General features: G+C 56.8%; 1 protein-coding gene across 1 annotated transcript; it reads left to right on the top strand.

The window, feature by feature from the left end:
- The first annotated feature begins 964 nt into the window (after positions 1-964).
- On the top strand, positions 965-19,067 carry CDC25A (cell division cycle 25A). Its single transcript, XM_075417505.1, has 16 exons — positions 965-1,141; positions 3,628-3,713; positions 6,871-6,925; positions 7,663-7,698; positions 7,847-7,883; positions 8,276-8,377; positions 9,157-9,273; positions 10,993-11,127; positions 12,660-12,734; positions 13,355-13,507; positions 13,847-13,939; positions 14,336-14,398; positions 14,505-14,603; positions 15,726-15,856; positions 16,684-16,795; positions 18,736-19,067. Exons 1-16 carry the CDS (start codon positions 999-1,001, stop codon positions 18,874-18,876), a joined length of 1,578 nt encoding a protein of 525 aa, XP_075273620.1. The 5' UTR covers positions 965-998; the 3' UTR covers positions 18,877-19,067.
- The last annotated feature ends 1,257 nt before the right edge of the window (positions 19,068-20,324 follow it).

The following is a 20,324-nucleotide window of genomic DNA, read 5'->3' as shown; positions in this document are numbered from 1 at the left end:
TGGAGGGGCCGACAGGAAGGATGGAGAGGGGCTTTGCACAAGGGGGTGCAGTGATAGGACAAGGGGGAGTGGCTCTAAACTAAAAGGGCAGATTGAGATGAGATCTGAGGAAGAAATTCTTCCCCATGAGGGTGGTGAGGCCCTGGCCCAGGCTGCCCAGAGAAGCTGTGGCTGCCCCCTCCCTGGCAGTGCTCAAGGCCAGGTTGGATGGAGCTCTGAGCACCCTGGGCTGGGGGAAGGGGTCCCTGCTCCTGGCAGGGGGGTTGAGCCCAGATGATCTTCAAGGTCCCTCCCAACCCAAACCATTCTGTGATTCCTTTCCACGGCCCAGCCACCGCTGCCTCCGTCCTGGGCAGGCAAAAGGCAAGGCCGGGGAGGCGATGGGTCCTCTGGAAAGCCAGGCATCTGTTATTTGGAGCGCCCAATTGCCGCTCATTCCCAGGAAGAGCCTGGTTACCCGCTGTGACCTTTTTTCCCCCCTCATCTTTCCCGGTTTTACCCGCTTTTCCCTCAGGCGCGGCGCGGGGGGGGGGCCCGGCTACGGGGAGGCAGCGGGAGACATGGCGGCGCCTCAGCGAGGCGGGGACTACACTTCCCAGCATGCAACGCGGAGGGGGGGGGGGGGGGGGGGGCGGCGACGTGTGGAAGCTGTTGCCTGCCCTCCGCGCTGCATGCTGGGAAATGTAGTCCCCCGCCTCCGGCTCGCATTGCCGCTCCCTGAGGGCTTCTCTATTGGGCAGGAGCGACGTCAAGCAACAGTTGGAGGCGGGGAGCGAGGCGCCCGCCGCCGTTCTTACTGGTCAGAGCGAGCGCGGTGGGCGGGGAGAAACCTCTTCTTCCCCTAACGACCGCCCACTTGAAACGTCACGGCGAGGAGGGTTTTGATTGGCCGAGGGGGAGTTTGGCGCCAGGTTCGGAGCGGGCGACGGGTTCCGGCCGGGGTCAAAGCGCTGCGGGCCGCGCTGACAGGAGGACGGGAAGCTGCGCGCTCGGCTCTCATGGATGCCTCGGCGGGCGGCTCCCACCGCCGCCGCCTCCTGCTCCTCTCCCCGGTCTCTCCCGCCGTGGTCAAGTCGCTTTTTCCCGCCGACCTCTCGCCGGTGACCGACCTCCGCCTCACCATGGAGCAGCTGGGACGCGGGTCAGTCAAGGCTCCCTCCTCCCCCCCCCCCCCCCCCCCCCCCATTTCTCCCCTCAGGGCCCGAAGCGGGGCCGGAGGAAGCTCCCCCCCCAGCCATGCCAGGCCCCTGGGGCCTTTTCTCCCTCAGCCTGAGGCCTGGCGGAGTTCTTCTTCTCCTTCAGTGCCCCCTCCCCTGCAGCGAGGCTTTGAGGAGCCCCCCCCCCCCCCCCGAGGCCTCACTGGGGGGGCTCCTTCCTCCTTTGCTCCCCCCACCCCAACTGCGAGGCCTCGAGGACCTCAGCCCCCCCCCCCCCAAAAAAAGTGAGACCTCGTGGGTCTCCTCGTGTTCCCCCCCCCAAGTTCTAAACCACCCCCCCCCACTCCAACTGTGAGGCCTCGAGGACCTCACACCCCCCCCAAAAGTGAGGCCTCGTGGGTCTCCTCGCCCCCCCCCCCGAGTTCTAAACCGCCCCCCCCCCCCCGAGTTCTAAACCGCCCCCCCCCCCGAGTTCTAAACCGCCCCCCCCCCCCCGAGTTCTAAACCGCCCCCCCCCCCCCGGAGTTCTAAACCGCCCCCCCCCCCCCGGAGTTCTAAACCGCCCCCCCCCCCCGGAGTTCTAAACCGCCCCCCCCCCCCCCGGAGTTCTAAACCGCCCCCCCCCCCCGGAGTTCTAAACCGCCCCCCCCCCCCCCGGAGTTCTAAACCGCCCCCCCCCCCCCCCGGAGTTCTAAACCGCCCCCCCCCCCCCCGGAGTTCTAAACCGCCCCCCCCCCCCCCCGGAGTTCTAAACCGCCCCCCCCCCCCCCGGAGTTCTAAACCGCCCCCCCCCCCCCCGGAGTTCTAAACCGCCCCCCCCCCCGGAGTTCTAAACCGCCCCCCCCCCCCCGGAGTTCTAAACCGCCCCCCCCCCCCCGGAGTTCTAAACCGCCCCCCCCCCCGAGTTCTAAACCGCCCCCCCCCCCCGAGTTCTAAACCGCCCCCCCCCGAGTTCTAAACCGTCCCCCAACCCCAACTGCAAGGCCTCGAGGACCTCAGCCCCCCCCCTAAAAAAAGTGAGGCCTTGTGGATCTTCTCATTTCCCCCCCACCCCAAGTTCTGAACCACCCCCCCCATTCTAAACCACCCCCCCCCAACTGCAAGGCCTATAGGACCTCGCCCCCCCCCCAAAAGTGAGACCTCGTGGGTCTCCTTGTCTTCCCCCCCCCCCCCCAGTTCTAAACTGCCCCATCCCAACTGCGAGGCCTCGAGGACCTCGGCGCCCCCCCCCCCCCAAAAAAAAACCATGACGCCTCGTGGGTTTCCTTGTCGCCCCCCCTTCCTCCACCCCCCCCCCCCAAGTTCTAAACCGCCCCATCCCAACTGCAAGGCCTCGAGGACCTCAGCCTCCCCCCCCCAAAAAAAGTGAGGCCTCGTGGGTCTTCTCATCTTCCCCCCCACCCCCCCTTTTTGGATGCCTCAACCGCCTCCCCCCTCCTTTTTGGATGCCTCAAGCCCCCCCCCCCCCCCCTTTTTTGGATGCCTCAAGCCCCCCCCCCCCCCCTTTCTGGATGCCTCAAGCCCCCCCCCCCCCCCTTCTGGATGCCTCAAGCGCCCCCCCCCCCCCTTTCTGGATGCCTCAACCACCCACACACCCCCCCCCCTTTTCTGGATGCCTCAACCGCCCCTCCCCCCCTTTCTGGATGCCTCAACCGCCCCCCCCCCCCCCCCCCCCCTTCCTGGATGCCTCAACTGCCCCCCCCCCCCTTTTCTGGATGCCTCAACCACCCACACCCCCCCCCCCCCTTTTCTGGATGCCTCAACCCCCCCCCCCCCCCTTTCTGGATGCCTCAACCCCCCCCCCCTTTCTGGATGCCTCAAACCCCCCCCCTTTCTGGATGCCTCAACCGCCCCCCCCCCCCCCTTTCTGGATGCCTCAACCGCCCACCCCCCTTCCTGGTTGCCTCAGTCTCCCCACCCTCTTCTGGATGCGTACCCCCCCATCCCTCTTCTCGATGCCTGAACACCCCCCCCCCACCCCCCCGACGCTTAAAACCCCCCGTGGTGGTCTGGGGGTGGCCTTGTCCGTGCACGGAGCACAGGATCTGCGGGGATCCCCGGCTGGGATCCTTCCACCCGGCCGATGATGAAGGCTGCAGGCTATGATTGCCCAGAGCACCACGCTCACAAACGCCCTCAGATCATGTTCCGTCTGAACATGAGGAAGAACTTCTTCCCTCTGAGGGTGACGGAGCCCTGGCCCAGGCTGCCCAGAGGGGCTGGGGAGTCTCCTTCTCTGGAGATATTCCAGCCCCGCCTGGACAAGGTCCTGTGCAGCCTGCTGTGGGTGACCCTGCTTGGGCAGGGGGTTGGGCTGGGTGACCCACAGAGGTCCCTTCAAACCCCTACTATTCTGTGATTCTGTGATCTAACACCTACGGGGACTTCAGCTTCAGGTTTTGTTTTCTTAAGCTCCTACGCTGTGTTTCTCGCTTCCGTGAGCATTTAAAACTCCTGACTTCCTTTGCAGCCACCGTGAAAGCGGCGAGCAGGACCTGGGGAACAAGAACACCAGTGGCTTACAAAGAATGGTGTCATCGGAATCAACAGACTCAGGTACGGCTTTCCCAATTAGTAAATAACGAGCGGGAAATGGAAAGCGTCGTGTCTTCCCGTGGCTTCCGCTGGTTGGGATGGAGAACTCGTGCTGCAGTCCCCGCAGCCACTCCTCTGAAAGGAGGAAAGTGGGCAAACCCAAACTGTTTAGGTTGTGGCTCGGTTTTTGGTGGGGTTTTTTATTGCTTTAATTCTCCTGGAGTGTGTTAGCAGTAGAGGAAAAGCTGGTTCTGCCCCAGAGGGGGGACTTAGGATGGCTGTTCAGATGCGGTCGCCGACCCGTCGTGCTTTTGTGCTCCAGCGCGATGTTTATCGCTGCCGTTTTCTGACTGCCCTGATGTTCTGCCCTGGACGTGGCGGCAGGTCAGCGCCTTATCAGGAGAGCGTCAGCCTTTCTGGCAGGACAGACGGCCGAAGGTGAGGGCAGCTCACGATACCCGAGATAGGGCTCCCTCCGAGTCGGATTCCCACCGCTCTCCAGGCTGCGGTGCCTTGTGGATACCGGCTCACAAGGGCTGGGAGTTGCGTGTTCACAGCATCACAGCATGGCAGGGCCCTCTGGGGACCCCCCAGCCCAACCCCCTGCCCAAGGAGGGTCACCCACAGCAGGCTGCACAGCACCGCGGCCAGGCGGGGCTGGAATATCTCCAGAGAAGGAGACTCCCCAGCCCCTCTGGGCAGCCTGGGCCAGGGCTCCGTCACCCTCAGAGGGAAGAAGTTCTTCCTCGGGTTCAGCTGGAGCTTCCTCGGCTTCACTTTGTGCCCGTTGCCCCTTGTCCTGTCGCTGGGCACCACTGCAAAGAGTCTGGCCCCGTCCTCCTGACCCCCACCCTGCAGATATTTAGAGGCATTTCCAAGGTCCCCTCTCAGCCTTCTCTTCTCCAGGCTGAACAAGCCCAGCTCCCTCAGCCTCTCCTCCTAGGAGAGATGCTCCAGTGCCCTCCTCATCCTCGTAGCCCTGCGCTGGGCTCTCTCCAGTAGCTCCTCATCTTTCTTGAAGTGGGGAGCCCACCACTGGACACAGCACTGCAGATGGGGCCTCAGTGGGGCAGAGCAGAGGGGGAGGAGACCCTCCCTCGCCCTGCTGCCCACACTCCTCTGGATGCACCCCAGGATCCCATTGGCCTTCTGGGCAGCCAGGGCACGCTGCTGGCTCATGGTCACCCTGTCGTCCCCCAGCACTCCCAGTCCCTCTTCGCAGAGCTGCTCTCCAGCAGCTCAGCCCCAGCCTGTGCTGGTGCCTGGGGTTGTTCCTCCCCAGGCGCAGGACCCTGCACTCGCCCTTGTTGAACCTCATAAGTGCTGGGGCTGTGGTTCTGGAGGGCAATGGCTTTGATGAAATCGCATCGTCACCGTGTGGTTTCTCTCCTTAAACCCCAACTGTGCTTACCTGCCCCGCACGCTCGATTTGAGGCAACTGAGCAGGGTTTGTCGTGTGGCTCGGGCTTTTTTTTTGTGGCCTTCTGTTGACACAAGCTGATTGTTTATCTGGAACCTGGGGGAGCTGCATCTTAGTACTGATACTTGCCCAGAAGCATTTTTTTCAGGTGAGATGTTTGAAATAAGTTATTACCCCATGACCTATAGAATCGGGGAAGCTTCTGGCACTGCACTGGTCCAGCCCAGCGATGGGATTTGGTGTCTCCACCTGAATTCATGCACCAGTCTGCCTGTGCGTGGTACTTCCAGCCTTCGCAGGAACTTGATGAATGGCTAAAGGAGTGGGATAGAATAACCAAGCTTGCTCACTTTCTTCTTGGCTTTTTTCTTTTTCCTGTCACCAAAGCAGGTCTTCAGCGCTTGCAAAACACTCACAGAATCACAGAATAGTAGGGGTTGGAAGGGCCCTCTGTGGGTCATCTAGTCCAACCCTCCTGCTGAAGCAGGGTCACCCACAGCAGGCTGCACAGGAACTTGTCCAAGCGGGGCTGGAATATCTCCAGAGAAGGAGACTCCACAACCTCCCTGGGCAGCCTGTTCCAGTGCTCCGTCACCCTCAGAGGGAAGAAGTTCTTCCTCGGCTTCAGCTGGAGCTTCCTCTGCTTCAGTTTGTGCCCGTTGCCCCTTGTCCTGTCACTGGACACCACTGAAAAGAGCTTGGCCCCGGCCTCCTGACCCCCACCCTGCAGATATTTAGAGGCATTTCGAAGGTCCCCTCTCAGCCTTCTCTTCTCCAGGCTGAACAAGCCCAGCTCCCTCACTCTCTCCTCCTAGGAGAGATGCTCCAGTCCCCTCCTCATCCTCGTAGCCCTGCGCTGGGCTCTCTCCAGTAGCTCCTCATCTTTCTTGAACTGGGGAGCCCAGCACTGGACAGAGTACTCCAGACTCACGAGTCGGGTTTCTGCTGTGCTGAGACCTGTCGTGTCAGATTAATTCTTTGAGGTGGTTTGTTTCGATCGTAGCCACAAGCCTTGTCGTGGTGGGCTGGGGAGGAGCTGGTGAGCTGCTGGGCTGCCGCTGGGGCTCGTCAGCACGGCCGTAACACAGAACTCCTCGGGGATCTGCGCTTAATTAGGCTGCAGGTTTGACCGTGCTTAAACGCTGCGACGTTTCACTGGGTTTGCGCTGACGGAGCGCGTGCTGTTCCCGGTCCCCTCGCGTGCGTTAAGAGCCTTTGGGCTGCTGCTTTGGAACGAGCCCAGAATTTCTTCCCGTAAAGAGGTGTAACTAGAAACAGGGCTTTAAAAAATCCCTGAGGGACCAAGCTGTTAATTAACATGTTTGAGAAAATAAGCCAAGAGCGTTGCGTGGCACGTGGTCACGCTCTGTTCCGTAGCACACCCCAGGCAGGGCTAGGAGTGCTTTTATTAATTATGCCCATTTTTTCCCCAAGCACTAGCAGCTGATTATCAGTGGTCAAAACCCAGCAGCGTGGAGCATCTGCAGCTGTCACAGAATCCCAGCATGGCAGGGGTTGGAGGGGACCTCTGTGGGTCGCCCAGCCCAACCCCCTGCCGAAGCAGGGTCACCCAGAGCAGGCTGCACAGCACCTTGTCGCTTCCTTCTACGCTAGGGATGAGGCTGCAGACGGGGCTTTCGACATCAGCCTCCTCTCAGCTCGGGGTGTTTCGGAGGAAATCTGTAGCGGCGCCCAATCCTTCGCGTTTCCTAGGTGCGAAGATGCCGCTCGGTAAAAACCCCTGTGTCTCCTCTGCAGGTTGTGCTCTGGATTCACCTGGTCCTGCCACCTCGGACGATACCATGGAGGAAATGTACGTACCCATACGCTCGGCCCGGCTTCGGGCATTTCGCGTTGCATCGTTAACAACCGTAGGCTAACGAGCGGCTGGACGTGGCGTTTGCTTTGCTGGCGTCCGTGCCGCGGGCTCTGCTCTCTCGGACTTCCAGCAGCGTGTGCTGCGGTGCTGCGCAGCTCGATGGTGCCAGGCTTTCTGTCTGGTCTGCGTCCCGGAGCGCTTCACAAGTCCTGGGGCTGAGTTAAGCTGTTAACCAGTTCAGTTGTGCCAGCGCCAGGCTCAGTCTGGTTCTTACCAGGGGTCTGAGGCAGCGCCAAATTGCAGTTTTCACTAACACTTAAATTATAACTTAGGCTTGGATATGCCTTAACTGATACCAAGCAGTTGCTCTTAGCTTGGGATTTGCCACTCTCCATTAGATTATTTTTCTTTTCCTAATCTTCTGTCCCCTGGGATGGGGGGCAGACGCCCTCGGTCTCCGATTTCCTGAGCTCTTCCTCCTTTAACCTAGCTTCTTGTCTAAACAAGGCTGACAAGAGCTTGGGGAAAGGAGGGGCAGAAGGAGTCTGGCTAGTGCTTCAAGAACTAGGAAGGGGATAAGCCAGCTATAAATAGCTTTTTGAGAAGGACAAGGTGGCATCGAGAAGCACGTTGGCTTCCGCTTAGCGTCACGCTCCGTGACTTCAACACAAGGTTGGTTTTTCGCGTGCCGTCCCTCAGTGCTAACCGTGAAGCCTCTCGCTTGCTCGTAGGTTTGAGAAGGCAATTCTGAAACCCAGCAGGCTGAAGTAAGTGCACTTCTGGTTTCCCTTCTTTGTCAGTGACTGTTGTACCTCATGGAGTTTTACTGGGGGGTGGGGGGGGAGTGGGTTTTACTCATATTGCTGTCTTTTAAAACAAAAAGTTGAAATAAACCTTGGTTCTTTTTCATTGCAGCGTTCGAACGCCTTTCAGAAGAATACACTCACTGCCAGTAAGCGAGGGTGGTGTTGGTCCTTGTAGAAATGTTAAAGGATCTCCCGTGTTGGGTGTTTTCTAGTTGGATACATTTCATAACTTCTTAATTTTCTGGCTTCAAGAACAGCTGCTGCGGTGCTTAATGAAAACTGTCCAAATTACAGCTTGTAAGTTCGAAACCTCACTCGAGCTGGTGTGAAACTTCAGTGACGTGGCTTTGTCACTGCGGTGGCAGGAGCATTTTGGTACCTGTAGAGATGGCAGCAGAAGAGGCTCCTGCACGTAGCTTGCACCAATTTTGAGCTGGAGACCTTCTGGTCCTTATTAACCGCTGTCTTGCTTGAAACGTAGCCGTGCAGAGACACGGCCGCACGGCGCTGACCTGGCGCTTTTCTGTGAACCTTGCAGCAAAGCCTGCTGGGATCCAGTCCTGCCCTGAAGAGAAACCATTCCGATTCCCTGGATAGCGACGGCTTCCAAGTACTGGAAGAAGATGAAAACAAGGAGAACGTAAGTGTGGCTTTCTGCTGTAGTGTAGGAGGTGGTACCGAGGACCCCTCCAACAGCAGATGTGGTGGAAAAGGCTTTTTTTATTCTCTTTTACTCTCTGGTTCAGACATAACAAAGTTTTGCATAGCTTGTTGTAGGGGAACTAAGAGAATCGGTGCCGCAGCGCTGATTATAGCGACTGCAAACCGATTAGAAGTTAATAAAAATTTTATTATTGTGGCTCTGCCTTCACGCTGCTGAACCTGACTCCTTGTAGGCTGTGGCATATTCGCAGCGCCAGATTTCGGTAGCTACGAGGGGTGCCTGCAGAAAGCCGTTGGGACAGATCACCTCCTCTCTGTGCTGCTGGCACGGGGAGCCCTGGCTCCTCACAGCCCAAATGTCCTCTTGGTCCGGAAGGCCTTGCTGTGGGAAATGCCATCGGTAGGATCCCGGGAGGGCTCCACGGAAGGGCGGGCGTCGGGAGACGGCCTTGGCTGCCTTGAAAAAGGATTTATTTTTTTTTTCCTGCAGAGAAGTCGACTGACAAAAGGAATAGAAAAGTGTTAAGCCTGTAGGTGATATCAAAAAGATAAAAGCTTGGTTATGTTGAGTGAGTCACTACTGTAATAACTTTCATTTGAAAAAATTCACTTTCAGATTATTCCTGTTGGCAGCAGGGAACGTAAATCCAAAATGTCAGGTAGCTTAAAAAAAACCCTGAAAAGGTAAAATATCCGAGCGGCTTACACAGTTTGTAATTTTGGTAAAAGGCTCACTTTGCTCACTTTTTAACTCAGGAATCGTTTGAGTTTAAGAAGCCAACCAAACCAGCTTCTCGCTGTGCTGTGCACCTCCATTCCCACGATGGAAAAGGTGTTCCTGGACCAAGGCAGAATTCCTCTCCAGCTGGGACAGTAAGTGCTACAGTGTTCTTCACAACTAATTCGCACCTAATCCTCTGCATACCTGCTGTCTGGGGGCAAGAAAAATTGCATCAAGGTTCTGAGGCAGCGCTGTTAATCATCACTATTCATGTGCCAAATAGAAAATCTCTGTCTGCCAGATAAGAGAAACTCCCCTCGGGTCTGGCTCGAGAGATGGTCAGAAGCTGGAAGCTCGGGTTGCTCTGTTACAGATGAGTCAACGCAGAGCTGAGGTTATGCTGCAGGAAGTCAAGGGAGGGTTGGGCACCGATGCAGAATCAAGGAATTTAGTTTGCAATTGTTTTTACTATCAATAAAGCAGATATTTATACGGCAGGTGCGCTTGGAACAAGGAAGCCAGCGGTGTAGATACACCAGCAGGCTGTGCTGCCATTCAGCGTGACCTGGATAGGCTGGAAAGCTGGGCAGAGAGGAACCTGATGAGGTTCAACAAGGGCAAGTGCAGGGTCCTGCACCTGGGGAGGAACAACCCCAGGCACCAGTACAGGCTTGGGGTGGACCTGCTGGAGAGCAGCTCTGCGGAGAGGGACCTGTGTGTCCTGGTGGACGACAGGTTAACCATGAGCCAGCAGCGTGCCCTGGCTGCCAAGAAAGCCAATGGGATCCTGGGGTGCATCAAGAAGAGTGTGGCCAGCAGGACAAGGGAGGTTCTCCTTCCCCTCTACACTGCCCTGGTGAGGCCTCATCTGGAGTACTGTGTCCAGTTCTGGGCTCCCCAGTTCAAGAAGGATGAAGAGCTACTGGAGAGAGCCCAGCGCAGGGCTGCGAGGATGAGGAGGGGACTGGAGCATCTCTGCTAGGAGGAGAGGTTGAGGGAACTGGGCTTGTTCAGCCTGAAGAAGAGAAGGCTGCGAGGGGACCTTATAAATGCCTACAAATATCTGAAGGGTGGGTGTCAGGAGGATGGGGCCAGACTCTTTGCAGTGGTGCCCAGCGACAGGACAAGGGGCAATGGGCACAAACTGAGGCACAGGAAGTTCCGTCTGAACATGAGGAAGAACTTCTTCCCTCTGAGGGTGACGGAGCACTGGAACAGGCTGCCCAGGGAGGTTGTGGAGTCTCCTTCTCTGGAGATATTCAAGCCCTGCCTGGACAAGATCCTGTGCAGCCTGCTGTAGGTGACCCTGCTTCGGCAGGGGGGTTGGACTAGATGACCCACAGAGGTCCCTTCCAACCCCTACTATTCTGCGATTCTGTGATTCTGTAGATGCGACTGGATCTTATGTCCAGATATGGCTTTCAGGAAGAAAATAATACCTTATTCATATCCTATTGCTTAGGAAAAGCGACTGAAAAAACGTGATGGGTCCTCGCACAGAAACAGAGCTGGGGGGCTGAGTCTTGTCTCTGCTCCTTGAATCTGGTAGACCTTCCTCCCGCTTAGCGCTCTGGATCTGGTGCCCATCAGCTGCAGAGCTGCTATTAGTTCTTGTTCCTCTTGTCACCGCCCGCTCTCTGCTCTCCACCTTCCCTGGGTGGCTTCTTCCAGAGAAGAAGGGCTTAACGAGGCTAATGAAGCACTCACAGGGATCAAAGTATTGGAACCCAGCCTGGGGTTTGCTCAAGGTGACGGAATAACCACCGTGTTTTTCCGCAGTGCAGCGAGAGGCACGGCGTCACCTCTGTGGTGGGCACAGCGTCCTGCAGCAAAGCAAAGGAATGTTCTAAATGTGGCTGCTTTTGTCTCAGTTTCCCAGGGGCGAAGCGCCCACGGGTGAACAGGACAACCACGGGCTGGCTTTCCTGCAGCAGTCTTCTCTGACCTCCTCTGAAAGCGAAGACGACGATGGATTCCTGGAGCTGTTAGACGAGCAAGATCTGAAGGTGCGTACAGAGGGAACGGGACAGACATTTCAAAATAAGCTCTGCCTGGCGTGAATAGCCTGCCAGTTAGGTGTCCATGGGTGTTCTAGCAGAAGCCAGCGTGGTAGGTCAAACTGTAGAAAGCGAGGTGCTAGGGAGTCCTGGAAGATGAGTTATCATCACCTCTTTCAACTCTTAGACGGCAGCATCTGTGTCCTATAGGTGTTCTGTCCTGTGTCCTATAGGTGTTCTGTCCTAGTGCAGGCAGTGGGGCTTACTCAGGGCTGTGAAAGGCAGTTGAAGAATTGCTGCTGTTCCTGTTGGCCGATGGGACTCGCGTTCCCAGAGAGAGTGATTTGAACAGCGGGCGTTTTTGTTTAGAAACCTGCTGAAAGTGAGGTAGTATTTGCTTTCGAGCCACTTAAATAGAAGACTGTTTCTAACTGAATTGGAGATCACAGAATGGTAGGGGTTGGAAGGGACCTCTGTGGGTCATCTAGTCCAACCCTCCTGCTGAAGCTATGGAGGAATCTCACTGTTAATCAGCCAATGAACTGATGTAGCTTACCTTCTCCAACGTCTCGACTCTGTTCCGTTACTCCACTGAGTACTGGACTAGTAATTGGAGAGCTGGGCGCAGGGGAACCTGATGAGGTTCAACAAGGGCAAGGGCAGGGTCCTGCGCCTGGGGAGGAACAACCCCAGGCACCAGTACAGGCTGGGGCTGAGCTGCTGGAGAGCAGCTCTGTGGAGAGGGACTGGGAGTGCTGGGGGACGACAGGGTGACCATGAGCCAGCAGCGTGCCCTGGCTGCCCAGAAGGCAAATGGTCTCCTGGGGTGCATTCAGAGGAGTGTGGGCAGCAGGGCGAGGGAGGGTCTCCTCCCCCTCTGCTCTGCCCCACTGAGGCCCCATTTGCAGTGCTGTGTCCAGTGCTGGGCTCCCCAGTTCAAGAAAGATGAGGAGCTACTGGAGAGAGCCCAACGCAGGGCTACGAGGATGAGGAGTTGACTGGAGCATCTCTCCTAGGAGGAGAGGCTGAGGGAGCTGGGCTTGTTCAGCCTGGAGAAGAGAAGGCTGAGAGGGGACCTTGGAAATGCCTCTAAATATCTGCAGGGTGGGGGTCAGGAGGACGGGGCCAGACTCTTTGCAGTGGTGCCCAGCGACAGGACAAGGGGCAACGGGCACAAACTGAAGCCGAGGAAGCTCCAGCTGAACCCGAGGAAGAACTTCTTCCCTCTGAGGGTGATGGAGCCCTGGCCCAGGCTGCCCAGAGGGGCTGGGGAGTCTCCTTCTCTGGAGATATTCCAGCCCCGCCTGGCCGCGGTGCTGTGCAGCCTGCTGTGGGTGACCCTGCTTGGGCAGGGGGTTGGGTGGGGGGTCCCCAGAGGTCCCCTCCACCCCCTGCCATGCTGGGATTCTGTGCAATTCCTGAAGCTGCTCTGACAGCTGGATTCCACGGGACTGTTTACCCGAGCCGTGCAGAAGCTGTAGCTATTTACAGTCTCTGCCCACGGTGAAACAGATGAGAATGAACTTCTTTTTTTCCCTCAGAACGATGAGGAGATGCCATCTGATGTGGCGAGCCTCTGGACTGCGCCGCTGGTCATGAGGAAAACGGACAATCGGGTGAGTGTTCTGGCAGAGCACAACAGGCCCGGGCCTGGGTTCTGGCAGCCGTTTTCGCCGCTGGGGACAAGCGACCACACTGTCTCTCTGTCCCTAACAACAACAAAACAAGACAGGGCACAAACCCCCGTCAGGGGTCTGTTATCTCCTGTTTACCTGGGAGGCTTCGTCAGCGCAGAACAATGCTCGTTGTGCACGGATCTAGGCATTAATTTTCTTTTTCAAAAACATTTCATAAATGAAAGAATGACTTCCCTTATCAGATCCTCGTTGATGCATCTCAAATGAGTTTTGCATGCTTACCTGGAATGCCTGGAATCTTCTGCCAATGGACTGTGAAGGGAGTTTAGAGTCCAGCCCCTTAATCTGCTGATAGATTGTCTGCTAATTGGTATAAAGCACTTTGCTAGCACTTCATAGTGCTCACCCTGCTCCAAGCAAACCCACCTGCACAGCGAGAAACCAGCGTAGGAGTTCAGATGGCCTTGCCAACATCCCATTGCTGCTGTGAGGTGTCTTTGATAAGGCAAAGTCTGCAAGGGTCTGAGAGCCTGAGGCTTGCTTGGTTTCTAATCTAAATTTTTTGCTGGACAACCCTTCACTTCTTTCCCCCCTTGCAGGTCAAGCGCTGCCGGTTGTTTGGCTCTTCATCTCTGCCTGGTGGTGTAGGAAGGACCACCCAGAAAAGGATGGAGAGGTCCCAGGAAGAGAATTCTCCAGGGAAAAGCAAGAAGAGGAAAAGCCTGCCTGGAACGCCTGCCGAGGATTCAACGGTTGGTGGCTTGGCATATCTGACGTTGTGACGGAGAAGCAATTAGGAGAGGGTCTGATAGAGGTGTCTAGCTTCTGAGGGTTAATGAGCGAGCTTCTTCAGGTGAATTGCTGACTTTGCAAAACCAGGCACCTTCTCTGTGCCTGGTGTGGGGGATCAGGGGAGCTGGTGCAGTTGTTGCAGTCTCTGCAGCCGGGAGTTCTGCCTTGATCCAGAGGGGAAGCTGGGGAGTCGTGGTCCGGGGCTTCAGAGTGAACTCTGCGTTTTCTGTGGTGCTCTGGGGAAAAAGATCTCTCTGCTGCCGGTGCTCGGCATTGATCTCTAACCCGTGTTCCTCTAGAGCCTGAAAATGGTCAAGACACAATCCTCCACGGCGGAGATCGAAAGCATTTTGGACAGTGACCAGAGAGACCTCATTGGCGACTTCTCGAAGGTAATTCAAGTGATTTCACGGTGCAGCGTTCGTTCTGGTGCGTTCATGGCCTCTCTTGGCAGAGCTGGCTCGAAGCAGCTCGGATGAAGCACTTCCCTTCTCTAACGGCGCGTGTTTGCGTTGCTGAGAGGCTGTGGGCGAGCAGGGTGCTTTCAGAGCTTAGACACAAAACATTTCGTTGGTGGTGGTTCCAAAAGATCTCCAGAATCCCATCAGGATAGGGGCAAAACAAAAAAATTGCCCTCCCCGAATTTTACATTTCTTGGTTCTGAGCTTTGCTGAAGAGATTCTTGTCAAGTAAGCATCCGTGTTACGAACTGAACTGCTGGGCACTGTGCTGTCCTCTCTGTGGCTCACGCTCGGCGCTTTCTCAGTTCAATGCTGTCTGTTTTCCAGGGTTATTTATTCCACACCGTCGCTGGGAAACATCAAGATTTAAAATATATCGACTCGGAAATGGTAGGTGCTGCAGGGACAGTAAGAAAAATCCTTACTGGGAAGGAAGAAAAAAGAAAGCGCAGCACAAACACATTTTAAAACGACAAAACTTTCGTTTTTTCCCCAGATTGTGTCTGTGCTGACTGGGAAGTTTGCCAGCTTCATCAAGGAGTGCGTGATAATTGATTGTAGATACCCGTACGAGTACGAAGGAGGACACATCAAGGTGGGTTGCCCCTGGAAGAGCAGTGAGGAGTTGTCTGAAGTTGCCCCCAGGGCAAAGTGGGGCCCTTGGCACCGTGTGGGGCTGCTCTTCAGCCGTGGGGAGCCAAGGCCGTGTGTCTGGGTCACGGCTGAGACGCCCAAGTGCCCCACGGAGTCTGGGATCCTGTTACCCCGTGTGAACCTTGGGGTGCTGAGCTCATACCTGGTTCATAAAATGACTTTTCCTTCAAAGGAGGGAACGTTCCTCTTAAGGAAGAGGAGGTGGCCTGTGTGCCAAGCAGGGAGGTGGTTCCAGAGCAGGACGTGAGGCTCTTGGTGTCCAGCATCCTGGTTTCTAGGGAAACTAGAGTATTTAAACCTCATTTTGGCCACAGAATTCAAAGAACAGATGGCTGTGCCAAAGATAACTGCTCTTGAAGTTTGCTGCTTGAGCAAGCAGACCGGCCACGAAGACGATCCGAGGGCTGGAGCACCTCTGCTGGGAGGACAGGCTGAGGGAGCTGGGGCTGCTCAGCCTGGAGAAGAGAAGGCTGCGGGGTGACCTTAGAGCAGCTGTCAGTGCCTGGAGAGGCTACAGGAAGGATGGAGAGGGGCTTTGCACAAGGGGGTGCAGTGATGGCACGAGGGGGAACGGCTATAAACTCAAAGAGGGCAGATTGAGATGAGATATGAGGAAGAAATTCTTCCCCAGGAGGGTGGTGAGGCACTGGCCCAGGCTGCCCAGAGAAGCTGTGGCTGCCCCCTCCCTGGCAGGGCTCAAGGCCAGGTTGGATGGAGCTCTGAGCACCCTGGGCTGGTGGAAGATGTCCCTGCTCATGGCAGGGGGGTTGGAACCAGATGATCTTCAAGGTCCCTCCCAACCCAAACCATTTTCTGGGGAGGGAAATCCAGCGAGCCACTACCTACAGCTGCTGAAGTCAATCCGAAACAGGTCCAGCTCACCCAGCGTCAGCCTCTGCGTGACGTCTGTGCGGGTTTGAAGCCGTGTTCCCCATGGCTGGCGAGGGTGGCCAGAGCTCCTCTAGGAAACGGAAGGCCAGGAGATGGCTTGCAAGGAGGAGGGACAGGTTTGCCACTGTTCTCCACTCACTGCGTGTGCTCGGGCGTGACTCTGCCTTCACAGGGTGCTGTAAACCTGCACATGGAAGAGGAGGTGGAGGACTACCTGCTGAAGAAGCCAATCCAGCCCTCGGAGAACAAGCGAGTGATAGTAGTGTTCCACTGCGAGTTTTCTGCAGAGCGAGGCCCTCGCATGTGAGTTCTCCCGCGCTCCCCTGGGTAACGGCGCGCTGCTGTGCTGGTCGGGAGCAAAGCTCGCGGGGTGGCACCGGGGACTGTGGGCACGCGTGGATGTGGGCTGTCACCTCTGACAGGGATGTGATGCAGCCCAGGATGCGAACGGCTGTGTCGGAGTCGCAGAATCACAGAATGTTGGGGGCTGGAAGGGACCTCTGGGGGTCACCCAGCCCAACCCCCTGCCCAAGCAGGGTCACCCACAGCAGGCTGCACAGCACCGCGGCCAGGCGGGGCTTGAATATCTCCAGAGAAGGAGACTCCCCAGCCCCTCTGGGCAGCCTGGGCCAGGGCTCCGTCACCCTCAGAGGGAAGAAGTTCTTCCTCGGGTTCAGCTGGAGCTTCCTCGGCTTCAGTTTGTGCCCGTTGCCCCTTGTCCTGTCGCTGGGCACCACTGCAAAGAGTCTGGCCCCAACCTCCTGACCCCCACCCTGCAGATATTTCGAGGCATTTCCAAGGTCCCCTCGCAGCCTTCTCTTCTCCAGGCTGAACAAGCCCAGCTCCCTCAGCCTCTCCTCCTAGGAGAGATGCTCCAGTCCCCTCCTCATCCTTGGAGCCCTGCGCTGGGCTCTCTCCAGTAGCTCCTCATCTTTCTTGAACTGGGGGGCCCAGCACTGGACACAGCACTGCAGATGGGGCCTCAGTGGGGCAGAGCAGAGGGGGAGGAGACCCTCCCTCGCCCTGCTGCCCACACTCCTCTGGATGCACCCCAGGAGACCGTTGGCCTTCTGGGCAGCCAGGGCTGGCGCACTGGGATGCCTTTAACGCCGGATTCGTTCCCGCTGCAGGTGCCGGTTTGTGAGAGAGCGGGACAGGCTGGGTAACGAATACCCCAACCTCCACTACCCGGAGCTCTACGTCCTGAAGGGGGGCTACAGGGACTTCTTCCTGAGATGCCGTGTAAGTAACGTTCTCTTCAATTCACCTCTTCCACGCTCAGAGGAGACAACAGATTAAGAAATACCCATGTGTTCATACTCAGTCGGACTTCTCCTTGGAGTAGGGCGTCTTTTGCTGGGGGAGCTTTCCCTGCTCTGCTGTACTGAGAGCGGTGAACGTCTGGCAGCGAGGCTGCCTTCGCTTCTCTAAGCCTGTTTCGCGCTTCAGAGCTGTCTCTGCCACAGCTGAAAGTTTTTTCCACTTGTCTCAAAAGTAAAATATATATAACTGGTATCTGCCATCTTATGGCAAGCAGGAGTTCAAAATGTTGTTTGAAGGAGTTTAAGGCTGCTCAGCTCGCAAGGACTAGGAGGGAAGAGGGGCTTGGCCGTATAACCCCTAGAAACCTGACGTCTAGGTTAATATATATTAAAATATATTTTAGTATGGCAATAGATATAGTTGCTATACTGTATAGCTATACAGTATAGCACTACAGTATAGTTGCTATACTGTATAGCTACAGTATGTAGTTGCTATACTGTATAGCTACAGTATGTAGTTGCTATACTGTATAGCTATAGTATGTAGTTGCTATGCTAAAATAGCAACACTGAAAAACGTGAGCTTTGAGTTTTCAGCCTCAGAAAAGGAAACTAAAAATGGCCCAGCAGCTCTCACCAGCGTCATGAGGATGGCGTTTCTCTTGATGCCGCTGCCTCGGCGCCGCGGCGGCCGTTCTCTCTTTCTCCACCGGTTCTTCCTGCTGTTCCGACAGGAGCTGGGCTACGGCCTGAGTGGCTTTTAGTCCCCCCCAGGCCCCCGTGCTCGGGATCAGCTCCTGGGTTACCTTCCCGTTCGGTGGCTGGGGGTTTTCAGAGAGCCCTGGTTTGCCGGCTCCGCTGTGGTGGTGGGCGTCTGGGTTCTGCTTCGGGCCCCGTGGGTCTCCTGTCCCGAGGGGGAAGGACCGAGGGCCTCAGGGTGGCAGCATGGCACAGCCGATGGCAGCCTCGATGCTCTGGGCCGGCCGGCCCGAGAGCCGAGTGTTGATGGCTGTGCCGTTCCGAGGTGAACGCTGCAGAGTGGCTCCACGTGTTGGCATCTGGCAAAAAGCTGGGGGCGAGAGCTCTGTGTGCGGGACTGCAAGTCCCTCATCCGGCAGCGATCGCTTCTGAAGGAGCTGTAACCTGAACATCGCTCGGCTTTGGAAATGAACGCTGGGTATGAGGCTGCCGCCTGGAGCGGGGGCCGTGCTGCTCTTCCTTCTGGTGGCAGTCGCTCGAGCGGTCGCTGCCAGGCTCTGGTGGCAAGCATCAAAGAGGCCATTGCTCCCGTGACACAGAATCACAGAATGTTGGGGGCTGGAAGGGACCTCTGGGGATCCCCCCACCCAGCCCCCTGCCCAAGCAGGGTCACCCACAGCAGGCTGCACAGCACCGCGGCCAGGCGGGGCTGGAATATCTCCAGAGAAGGAGACTCCACAGCCCCTCTGGGCAGCCTGGGCCAGGGCTCCGTCACCCTCAGAGGGAAGAAGTTCTTCCTCGGGTTCAGCTGGAGCTTCCTCTGCTCCAGTTTGTGCCCATTGCCCCTTGTCCTGTTGCTGGGCACCACTGCAAAGAGTCTGGCCCCGGCCTCCTGACCCCCATCCTGCAGATATTTAGAGGCATTTCCAAGGTCCCCTCTCAGCCTTCTCTTCTCCAGGCTGAACAAGCCCAGCTCCCTCAGCCTCTCCTCGTAGGAGAGATGCTCCAGTCCCCTCCTCATCCTCGTAGCCCTGCGCTGGGCTCTCTCCAGTAGCTCCTCATCTTTCTTGAAGTGGGGAGCCCAGCACTGGACACAGCACTGCAGATGGGGCCTGACTGGGGCAGAGCAGAAGGGAAGGAGACCCTCCCTCGCCCTGCTGCCCACACTCCTCTGGATGCGCCCACACCTTGACGTTCAACCATCTTGTCTCTCCGCAGAGCTTCTGCGAGCCCCAGAGCTATCGCCCCATGCACCACGAGGACTTTAAAGAAGATTTGAAACGCTTCCGCACCAAAAGCCGAACCTGGGCCGGTGAGAAGAGCAAAAGGGAACTGTACAGTCGCCTGAAGAAGCTCTGAGGGCTGAACTGAGTGAGCGGGGACTGCCCAGCGTGGGGGGAGGCCACAGTGGGAGGGGGACCAGCCCGTACCAGCTCTCTCCTCGCCTGTTGCCTCACCTGGAACACCGTGGACCTCGCAGCTGCAGCCTTGAACCTGCTGCTGACCCTTCGGAACGCCCTCCTCACACGACGTCCGCGCGCTGCCTGGGGAGGGATGGGGAGAGGCTGGCGTGGGCCGGCTGCACGGGGCTTGGCTGGTACGTGGTGCAAGCGGTGGGGGTATTTTAGCACCTGTTAATTTTTAAAATGCTTTATTTTATTTAAATACAGTCGAACGAAGCTAACGGCGCTGCAGTTGAATCCTCTGGGTTGTGCTTGACCTTTTTGTTTCTCGCTAAAGGGCAGCCTGCTGTCGGGGGGGGTGAGGGTTTGAGTTCTTCTTCTCAGCTGCAGCTGGAATTCTGTGTTTTGATTTAAAATGGGAAAGGGTTCGTTACAGCCGGAGGTGCCACCGCGCTGAACCGCGGCGTTCCGCTGTGGGAAGCCTCTCGCCGACGGTCCGAGGGGAAACTGGTGTCTTGTTGACCTCGTTTATTTAATCTAGATTGTGTTATTTTGTAGTAATTCATATTTAGCTGCTGCTTTAGTTCCAGGGGAGTTGGGATTTCAAAGCAGGGAGAAACTTTGGGGACTGAGGGTCGCTCGGAATTCGGCTGTCTCGGGTGGCAAAGCTGGCGCCGGGATTCTGAACAGCAGCCACTTACGGTCGCCGCTCTCTCCGTGGCTGCGTATTATTATTATTATTATTATCACAAAATATATCTGGGAAGGAGCCCGGCTGCGAGGAATCGCGTTGACGATCCTGGGGGGCTGTCCTGAAGCTGCTCCTGCTGCCATGGGCTGGACTTGGGGCTCATCGCAGAGGCACCTTCCGCTGGGAAGGATGGGAAATAGAATTAATTCCTGAAGGAAGAGGAGCTCCCGCGGCCGGCGTTGTGCCCTGTAGCTGAGCCCTATGGACTGAGTGGTCGCTGCAGCTCCTCTTCCTCACACAGGGACTTCTGGGTGAAACGAGGGCTGCTGAGGGCCTGGGAGCAGCTCTCAGCTCTCGCTTCAGCGGAAATCCACGCTTCCCAGGGCGTGCGAGTTGGCCGTGCGTGCCGTTGTGCGTGTCAAAAGAATACTGAAATGGAGGTGCCTTGATGTGGAATTTTAATTTGTTTTTCTTTTTAATTGTTTCTTATAACTTGCTGTTAATCTGGAGAACTGTAAGGATAAACTTTGAACTCTTAACTTGCTCATTTAATGAAAAAAAAAACATCCAACAGATTTTGCTGGCTTCCCAGCCAGAGGAGGGAAAAAAAAAAAAGCAGCTGGAGGCTTGACGGAGTCACGACGCTCGGTGCTGAGGTTGCTCCTCCGGCGCAAACCCTCTGCAGCGTTACCCGTTGCGCTTCCTGCGAAAGC

This window comes from Opisthocomus hoazin, chromosome 4 (genome assembly GCF_030867145.1).
Source record: "Opisthocomus hoazin isolate bOpiHoa1 chromosome 4, bOpiHoa1.hap1, whole genome shotgun sequence".
In the NCBI taxonomy this organism is placed as follows: Eukaryota; Metazoa; Chordata; class Aves; order Opisthocomiformes; family Opisthocomidae; genus Opisthocomus; species Opisthocomus hoazin.
Note: the sequence above shows the minus strand (reverse complement) of the source record. Positions and strands in the feature narration are given on the sequence as shown.